Source organism: Chrysochloris asiatica, unplaced genomic scaffold (assembly GCF_000296735.1).
Source record: "Chrysochloris asiatica unplaced genomic scaffold, ChrAsi1.0 scaffold00097, whole genome shotgun sequence".
NCBI classification, from domain to species: domain Eukaryota; kingdom Metazoa; phylum Chordata; class Mammalia; order Afrosoricida; family Chrysochloridae; genus Chrysochloris; species Chrysochloris asiatica.
Window position 1 is genome coordinate 4,442,918 of NW_006408615.1, and position 10,222 is coordinate 4,453,139.

Sequence of the window (10,222 nt, forward strand, 5' to 3'; positions counted from 1 at the left end):
GCGTGGTCACCAATCACAGCGTGTATTCCCATTGAGTCTTTGTCTTGGAAGGGGGTTTGCACTGCGGGGACCCGACCACTTGCCTTGATGTTTTCTGGGCAAGCATGTTGCTTGTTCTTGTAGTAACAGTCGTTCTGCCCGTGGAATTACAATTTTTTTGAGCAAGGTATTTCTCTTGAAGGAAAGAAATTCGTCAAGGGTATGCCCTGACAAGGTGTGTCAACTTCTGAAAAACGTCCTCATTTAACGACGCACACCTTCCGTTTGTCATCCGGACGACAGCACACGCGCTCTGCGTTTTGCTGTCTTCTGTGGGGCACAGTTCTCGTCACAAGTTAACGTTGACATCTGCTCACACTTCATAGCGCTGTGAGCTCTTGGCCATTGGCTGTCTCTCACGTGCTGTAGTATTCTGTTCAGCAAATCACCTTTAGTGTCTTCTGTGTTATCCTCCTTTGTCTCTGGCTGTCTCAGCTCTGTCCGTACCCTGTCTTCCTTCCCTTCCTTCCTGTCCTGTCAACATTCTGATTTCAGTCTTTACGTTCAAGGCTTGATTCTGTCGGTAGGGACTCCCAAGAGGATGATCTCTGAACACTGCTTTCCCTTGAGAAATGTGCATTATATATTTTTTCTTTGTGATTTATGGAGCCCATACATAGACAGTATCTCTATGCTTACAAGGAAGACCAGCTAGCAGAAGTGTTATCCAAATTCATGCACCAAACACGAAAGTCAGTGGTAATGATATTTTACCAACTTCTTCAGTCTGAAACTGATTGAAATAAAAGTGTACTAATAATTACTGGTGATTGGATTGCCAGAGTTGGAAACAAAGAGGAAGGGATGTTGTAGTTAAGTGTTGCTTAGTCGGTTCTGGCCCAGCAGCAACCCTGTATAGAGTTTCCGAGGAGCAAATGGTGAGCTTGAACTGACGACCTTTCGGTTCAAACCGACTTTACAGTCCAGCACATTAACCCACAGTGCCACACCAGGACTCCAAAGAGGAAGGGATAGTAGTTAAAAAATATGCTCTTGGTGATAGAAATGATGGTGGAGGTCACATGACAGAATTTTTCAAGACCAATGCCTTTTTCATTGTAAATACATTTTTATCCCCAGAACCCTAAATGGCGACTATACACATGGACCTCACCAGACGGCACACACAGAAATCAAAGTGACACATCTGTGGGAAGAGACAATGGAGAAGCTCCAAATCGTCACCCAAACAAGGCCAAGGACAGACTGTGGAACAGACCACCAATTGCTCATATGCAAATTCAGTCTGAAGCTTAAGAAAATGAATACAAGTCCATAAGAGTCAGAATATGACCCTGTATATATCCCACCTGAATTTAGAGATCATCTTAAGAACAGATATGACACACTGAACACTAAGGAAATAGACCAGAAGAGTGTGCAATGACAACAAGAACCTCATACAGGAAAAAAGACAAAGGTCATTAAAAAGACAAGAAAAAAGGAAAAGACCGAAATGGATGTCAGAAGGGACTCTGAAACTTGCTCTCGCGCGTGCGCATAGAGAGGCTAAAGCAAATGGAAAAAATAAGGAAATCCAAGTGCTGAACAGAAAAAATTTTAAGGCAGTTCAAGAAGACGTAGCGGGGCCTGGAGAAAAGTCCTTGGATTCTTTTCCCTGCCTCGCCTGATGGTATAAAATATGCTGTACGGTGGGTCTCAGGAGCTGAGGGGCTTGAGAGGGAAGATGGTGTTCTCGACCGCAGTCCCTCAGAAGAGAAAATGAAAGGCTCTTCGCGGCGTCCTAAAAACGTACCAGGAAGCGACAGAAGCCTCGTCTTCGTCTGGAAACTAATGGTGACTTCCTGGTCCATCTGAACTGTGTACTGTTCATCCATTAGCAGATAAAAGCTTGTGAAAACAAGTGTGGAATAATTAAAAAGGAGCATGTCCTGGCTGCAGCGAAGGTAATTCTAAAGAAGAGCCGAGGTTACAAGTCAAAGAACACAGTCTTAAAAACTATGTGATATATTATTTTAGGCGGTAATAGAAGATGACACCACTTATCAAATATCGATTAAAATATTGGATGGTTAAGGATACATTTTTATATTTTCTACCGGTATTAAAATGTTTCAAGTGAACACATAAACTTATTTAACCATTTTGAACTATTATGCCTTATTTTAAGTGAACTCTTCCATTTTTGTTTTCATTTTGTTGCTATTGTACATATTTTAAAATAAAAATGGAAGTTTACTTGATTAGTCCTGCTGTGGCATTGTGGGTTACTGCGCTGGACTGCAAGGTCAGTTTGAACCATAAGGTCAGCAGTTAAGTTCACTAATTGCAGTTCAAGCTCACCAGCGGCTCCTTGGAAACAGAGTCGCTATAAGCTGGAAGCGACTCGACAGCACTTACCAGCAAAATAACTTTACTTATTACCTGTCTCATTAGCTGCCATTGATATTGATGACAATAGTAATAACTCCGCTGTTCAGACATTTTGTGCGTCAAGCATGAGTGTCTGTCAGTAATGCTGAGATGCAAGCATGAGGTGATGGTTAAGGATGTGTGTCAACTCCCCTGGGGCATGATTCGCTTTAGTTTGGCAGTTATTGTTGTTACGTGCTGTCGATTCCGACCCATAGCGACCCTGTAGAGCGTTTCCAAGGAGCAGCTGGTGAGCTTGAACCGCCAACCTGCAAACGACTTTGCAGTCTGACGCATTAGCCCACAGCGCCACTTGGCAGTTGTGTAATGATGTAGTTAGTCTCTCCTTTGTGATTAGATGAGGTCACTTCCCATTTTTGTATACCAATTTTCACATAATGAACTGTTCTTTGGAACCTAGACGTGTCACTAAGTGAGGAGTGTGGGTGTACCTTGAGAAGGTGTATTTCTTAGACATAAGTGTATGCATATTTAAATTTATCTATTACTGGCTATGAAATTACTCTCTGAAGAAAGATAACATGCAGCCAAATCTAGGTATATTGTAAGTATTAGTTTAAATTTATTTTCTTCCTTTCACATAAGCAGTGCTATCTACTTTTATGTTGTTATTATCATAATTATAAAATGTCCTAACTGGAATGTTGCAAACATGAAGTTTTTTCAAAACCTGGTTTTAAAAGTAACTCCTTTCTCTACCTCACCAAAACAAAAGATAGAAATTAAGGAATGAACAGATTTATTTTTGTCAAGTCACACAATTTGCTACATGGTTGCTTTTTTTCCCTGCTATGCTTTAATGCGTCAGACTGCAAAACCGTTTGAACTGCAAGGTCGGCGGTTCAAGCTCACCAGCTGCTCCTCGGAAACCCTATACAGGGGTTGCTATGGGTCGGAACCGACTCGACGGCACTTAACAACAACAAGGCATCGTTTAGAAATGAATTGCTGGATGGTACCTAACAACAACAGCCACTATGATCAAGATAGAGAATGAACACATTATCACAAAGACCTTCCTTGTGGACTTACACCCACCACCGCCCACCACTCTGGCCACCATCCCTAACCCTTTGGCAACCACTATTTGTCTAATTTTGTCATTCTGAGACTGTTATAAATGGAGCCATATAGGATATACCTTTTAGAGATTGACTTCTTAATCAATCAAGTTGACCTGCGATTGTCTTGAGATGCACCCAAGTTGCTACATGTATCAACACTTTAAAATTTTGTTATTGAATAACATAGCCTGGTATGGACGTACCAGTTTATGTAATCATATGCTTATTCAGAGTTATTTTGGCTATGTCTGGGTTTTGGCTATTGCCAATAAAGCTGCTGCAAATAACCATAAAAAAACAAAAGAAGACAGCAGTCATGTATTATAATGAAATGTGCAAAGACTTGGAGTTAGAAAACCAAAAGGGAAGGACATGCTAAGCATTTCTCAAGCTTAGGGAACTAAAGAAAAAAATTCAAGTATGAGCCTAAGAATATTGAAAATTGTCAAAAATGAAATGGAACACATAAAGATCGATATCCTTGTGAGCTGAAATGGACCGGTAATAGTCATTTTGAATCTGACAATCACATGGTTTACTATGCTGGGAATGACAAATTAAAGAGGAATGGTGTCGCATTTATCGTCAAAAAGAATAGAGAGTCCAATGCTGTCTGTAATAGAATAACATCCATACAACTAAAAGGAACATCCGTTAATACCTCTATGATTCAAATTTACGTACCAACCACTAAAGCCAGTGATGATGCAATTGAAGAATTCTACCAATTTATTTAGTCTGAAATTTAGTCAAAAATGCAATCAAGATGTATTGATAATCACTGGTGATTAGAATGCAAAGGTTGGAAACAGAGGAAGGATCAGTAGTTGGAAAATACAGCCTTGGTGACAGAAATGATGCTGGAGATCGCATGATAGAATATTGCAAGACCAATGAATTCTTCATTTTAAATACCTTTTTTAAGCAACATAAAAGATGACTATACACATGGACCTCATCAGATGGAATACACAGAAGTCAAATTCACCACACTTGTGGAAAGAGACAGTGGAAAAGCTCCGTATCATCAGCTAAAACAAGGCCTGGGCAGACTGTGGAATAGACCATACATTGTTCATAAGCAAATTGAGTAAAATTTTACTTGCATGGAATATCAATGATATTGTCTGATGATGTCTGCATTCCATTGGGTCACCTCTCTGGAATGTGTGCAAATATGGATCTTTTCCAGTCTTTGGGCTACATGGAACTCATCTATGCCAAGAAATCTTCCAAATTTCTTGGCATGGATGAGTGAGTGCCTCCAGGGCTGCATCAGTTTGTTGAAAGATTTCAATATGTAGTCCATCAATTCCCAGAGCCTTGTTCTTTGCCAATGCCTTCAGGGCACCTTGGACTTCTTCCTCTAGAATCATTGGCTGCTATGCTACCTCTTGAAATAACTGTGTGTATTCCTTCCATCTTCTTTTGATGCTTTCTGCATCATTCAATATTTTGCCCATAGAGTCTTTCAATACCACAAGTCGAGGTTGAATTTTATCTTCAGTCCCCTCAGCTTGAGGAACACTGGGCATGTTCTTCCCTTTTGATTTCCAGGTCTTTGCACATTTTGTTATAACATTTGACTTTGTCTTCTAGAGCTGACCTTTGAAATTTTCTGTTCAGTTCTTGTACCTCTTCACTTCTTCCATTTGCTTTAGCATCTCTATGCTGGGGAGCAAGTTTCAGAGTCTCTTCTGACGTCCATTTTGGTCTTTTTGTTCTTTCTTGTCTTCTTAATGACCTTTTTCTTCCTCTGTGATGTTTTTGATATCATTCCACAACTCTTCTGGTCTTCGGTCTTTAGTGTCTAATGCATCAAACCTGTTCTGCAGATGATCTCTAAATTCAGGTGGGTTATATACAAGGCTATATTTTGGCTCTCATGAACTTGTAATTTTCTTTAGCTCCATGGGGACCTTTAGCTATACAACAGAACGAAATGCTTCCCAATCATCAGTCTCCTCAAGTCCATGGCTGTGGCCTATGTGCTTTGAGAGCCTTCCAATGTAAGGGACTCATCTTCCAGGATTCTATCAGACAGTGTTCTCTTGTGGTCAGTAGAGTTTCCATTGTCCAGTGTCTGGAAGTCGATAGGCCTTTCTTGTTTGTCTTAGTCTGGAAGCTCCACTGAAACCTGTCCACCATGGGTAACCCAACTGGTCAACTCTAGTAGACACCCACAGGTGGCTTTCCAAAATGGTAACACTCACTGGCATCAACACTAGCAGGGTCTCAGAGTTCCGATGCCAATATCTTAACCACTCCTTTTGAATTTGAGCCATTTGGGTGGGCATTTGGATTTGCATCTCCCTGATGGCTAATGAGATTGAGAAATACACTCATGGTTATGGGTCACTGACGCATGCTCTCTTGTCTTTTGCCCATGTTTCTGTTGGGTTATCTTTTCCCTAATGTTAGATAGAACGTCTTTGTATGCTGCACGTCTGAACCTATTATTGGGTTTATGAATAACATAACCCATTGCATGGCTGGCCTGTCCACACTCTTTTCATGAACAGAAATTATTACTTTTCATACATCTTAGTCGGCGTTTTCTTTTAAACTTTAGAGTGTGGTTGTGGTCCATTTAAGACATCTTTGTCTTCTCCAAGATCCCGAAGCTGTTCTGCCACGTTTTCTTGTCTTGTATTTCATGTTTAGATCTATAGAGTCCCTGGGTCTGAACTATGCACAGTGGTGTCAAGTAAGCAGTCAAGGCCCATTTAAAAAAATCCATAGCTACCCAAATGACCCAGAGCCATTTATTGAAAACACTGTCCTTTTACCCTGTGGACTATACTGCCAACATTCTCGGTTCTGTTGCATTAAAAAACACACTACAGAAGAGCTGATTCCGACTCCATGGGTCCCTGGGGCTGGAAATCTTTACAGAAGCGGACTGCCTCTTCTTTGTTCCGTGGAGCAATTGGTGGGTTTGAACCTTCCCGTTAGCTCCCCAGTGCTTAATGCACTGCATCACCAGCGCTCTTATTACATTATTGCTTGCATATATACACGTATAAACAGTTGAACGTTGTGTTTTGGTTCCAATGGGCTTGCTGAATTCACACACTGATTCTAATAGTCTAATGATTCTTTTAGATCTTCTACAAACCCTGTCACGTCATCTGCAAACAGTGACAGTTCGATCCCTTCCCCTTTTGTTCTCCCACCGTATTTTCCTCGGGTGGTCACCCTGGTTGGGACCCCATGGCAGCAGTGACCACACAGGCCTGGTTGTTTCGCTCCTGGACTCGGGTGAGGGGTGTTTTTTCAGTGTTTTGTTTTTAAGAACAGGGCTTGATTGGTTTAGGTTATTTTTTTTTTTTAAATTGCTATCTTGTATCATATGCAGGACTTTCCTTCCATCCCAGTTTTCTGAGACTTTGTATCAGAAGTGAGTGTTGCAGCTGACACATGCTTTTCCTGCATCTGTGAGATGAGGATCAATGGGTTAATGGGATGACTTATCACCTTTGCATTCCTGGAGTGAACCCCACTTGGTGTCTTACCCTCTGTGTATGTTGCTGGATTTTGACTTCTCCACATGCTGTTTAGGATTTTTGCACCTCAGTGAGGCAATCAGGCTGTTTCTGGTAAATCCTCAGCTGGTTTTGTTGCCAAAGTTCCAGTGGCCTCAGTTGAGAAGTCAGTCTCCCTGCCTCTCTCTTCCCTCCCTCCCTCTCTGCCTTTCTTCTACCTTCTGGAAGATTCTGTTTAATAATGGTGTTATTTTTTATCCTTCAGTGTTTGAAAGACTTCGCTGGTGAAGCCAGCTGGACCTGGGGCTTTCTTTGTGGAGAAGGACTTTAGCATGTTTATTAGCTATCAGGGAAGCACAGTGTCTCCATGTGATAAGCACTGGACTGTGAACCACAAAGTCTGCAGTTCGAATCCGTCAGCCACTCCATGGGAGAAAGATGAGGCTTCGGCTGCTGGGAAGATTTGTTGTTGTTAAGTGCCGTCAAGTTGATTCCGACCTATAGCGACCCTGTATAGGGTTTCTAAGGAGCAGCTGGTGAGCTTGAACCGCCGACCTTGCAGTTTAAATAACTTTGCAGTCTGACGCATTAACCCACAGCACCATGGAACCATATACAGGGTCACTATGACTAGGAACTGGCACTATGATACTTAACAACAATTAGATATCAGACAATTCAGGTTTTTTCAGCTCTTGGCGCTGTGGGTTAATGCACAAGACTGCAAAGCCGTTTGAACTGTAAAGTCGGCGGTTCAAACTCACCGTTGGCTCCTCAGAAACCCGATAACAGGGTCTGTATGGGTCGGAACAGACTGGATGGCACTTATCAACAACATCAGCTTTGGTTAATTAAATTTTTTTGAGAACTATGTTCATTTCATCCAGTTAGCATTGGCCTAGTGTATCAATAGAAGCTTTTGTTTCCTTTTGTAACATTTATAGCTCTCCCCAGACTGCCACCCCCCTTTCTTATTCCTGATACTGGTAATTTACTTATCTTTTGCCCTTTTTCTTTATCACTCTTTTTAAGGATTTATCCATTTGTATGATTTGTTTTTTTCAAAGAATCAACTTTTGCCTTTGTTGATGTTTGTCTTCTGCCTATTTCCTCTGACTGTTTTTTTTTCCCCTGAATGGTTTTTGGTAACCATTTCCAGATACACCGAACAGTGACAAGAACTTCACTGTACACATTCACATACCCATCACCCAGATTCTGTAATTTAGCAATTTGCTGGATTTCCCATATCAAATACGGACTTGGCTATTATGGGCATTAAGGAGCCCTGGTACTGTCATGGATTATGAGCGGGGCTGTGAACCACAAGGTCAGCAGTTCAAACCCACCCGCCACTGCTATAAAGGGTTGCTCTGAGTCAGAGCTGACTTGACAGCATTTAACAACAATGGTCTGTTAAACAGAATCCTGGTGTGGCTCCATGGGTTCAGCACTGGACTGCCAGCCACAAAATCAGTGGTTCAAACCCTCCAACCGCTCCTTGGAAACCCCATAAAGGGTCTCTGTGAGTTGGAACTGACTCGACGGCACTTAACAACAAGTGGATGTGCAAAGTGCTTGCTTGATCCAAGCCTGTCACTGAGCACATCTCTAGGTCTTTCTTCCACTGTGCCTCGAGCCACCAACCTTCAGGCTAGTAACCAAGAACAGACTGCTTGCACCCCAGCCCATTCTGATAACCTGTCTTTTTATTTTCATAGGATAAGAAAGTTGTTATAACTCTTCATTAAGATCTAAAACTACCTTCTTGTCGGATAACATGAAGCAGAATGCTGAAGCCATTGTGGCTGCGTTTTGCTCAGTCGCACAGTCTTCATTTGGATTCTTTGTTGTGATTTCTTTAGACACGTGTCTTTTTCTCCCCTCCACAGCATGTAGACCAAAGCATTTACTAGTGTTCATCAATCCATTTGGAGGGAAACGACAAGGCAAGAGGATTTATGAAAAGAAGGTGGCTCCGTTGTTTGCTTTGGCCTCCATTACCACGGAGATCATTGGTAAGGTTTCGTGTTTTCATGATTATTTTTGTTGTTGTTGAGAATATATATGCTCCAGTTCAGCAGACTCGGCGCAGACAACTCAGAGACAGTGCTGGCAGTCTGTGATTGTGTGGTTGTTGTCAGCCTCCCTTTTGGAGCTGTGCCGCCGCCACTCACATCAACTCACCCACCCGTCCACCCCCAAGGTTCCTGTCTAATCTTGGGAGTTACTGTTGTCAGTTTGGTCCCATGGAGCTAGATCTTAAAGAGCACAGTGCTCAAGACAGACATTCTTTACTGGTTACGCTGGTAGCTTAGTTGGTTACGAGTCAGGCTTCTAACCACAAGGCCATCATTTCAAATCTACCAGCCACTCCTCAGTACAAAGATGAGGCTTTCTGCTACTGGAAAAATTTGCAGCCCTGGAAACCCTATATGGGGTCGTTAGGAGTCGGAACCGACTCCATGGCACACCACCACCATCATTGTTTGCTTTTAAGATGACTTCAGGAAATATTTTTGATTTAAGGTTCAAAGATTTTTTTTTTAAAGGATAATAGCTTTGAAGGGTTATTCAGCTTCCATGGCTCCAGAAAACAGTCTGGGTTCCATGATAATTTGAAATTCTGTTCTACATTTCCCCCTTTTGATCAGGAGTCAGAAGAAATCGAATCTTTCATCAAATCCTTCAGTATTGCTCCCCGGGCACCATCCAGTTCTGGTTTCCTGGCAAAAGGGGCAGCTGTTCCTGGAGGAAACTAGCCACATATCCCATTTCCTCCTCTTGTTCCCCTCCTGTCTCCTTCTTCCTCTGTTGCTCCAGGTGAATACATTCCAAGGACTGTACTTTGAACAGCCACTTGAAAGGTATATTGTTGTTAGATGCCATCAAGTCGGTACTGACTCATAGCAACCCATGCACAACAGAACACTGCCCAGTCCTATGCTGACCTCACAATCATTGCTGTGCTTGAGCCCATCGCTGCGGTCACTGTGTCACTCCATCTCATTGGGGCTGTCCTCTTTTTTCTCCACTTTACCAAACATAATGACCTTCTCCAGGGTCTGGTCCCTCATGATAACATGTCCTAAGAATGAGAGATGAAATCTGGCCATCCTGGCTTCTAAGGAGCACTCTGGTTGTCCTTCTTCCAACACAGATTTGTTTGTACTTTTGGCACTTCATGGTATTTTTAATATTATGCACTAACACCGTAACTCAAATGCATCAATTCTTCTA

General features: G+C 42.1%; 1 protein-coding gene and 1 pseudogene across 1 annotated transcript in view; both read left to right on the forward strand.

Annotated features, from left to right (window-relative positions):
* The window catches only part of CERK (ceramide kinase), a 66,817-nt gene that overhangs the window by 27,931 nt on the left and 28,664 nt on the right, over positions 1-10,222 (forward strand). Inside the window, exon 4 of the mRNA XM_006866886.1 lies at positions 8,875-9,000. Within this exon, the coding sequence (XP_006866948.1) occupies positions 8,875-9,000 (126 nt within the window). The remainder of the gene's footprint in view (positions 1-8,874; positions 9,001-10,222) is intronic.
* On the forward strand, positions 1,727-2,006 carry LOC102833294 (annotated as a pseudogene).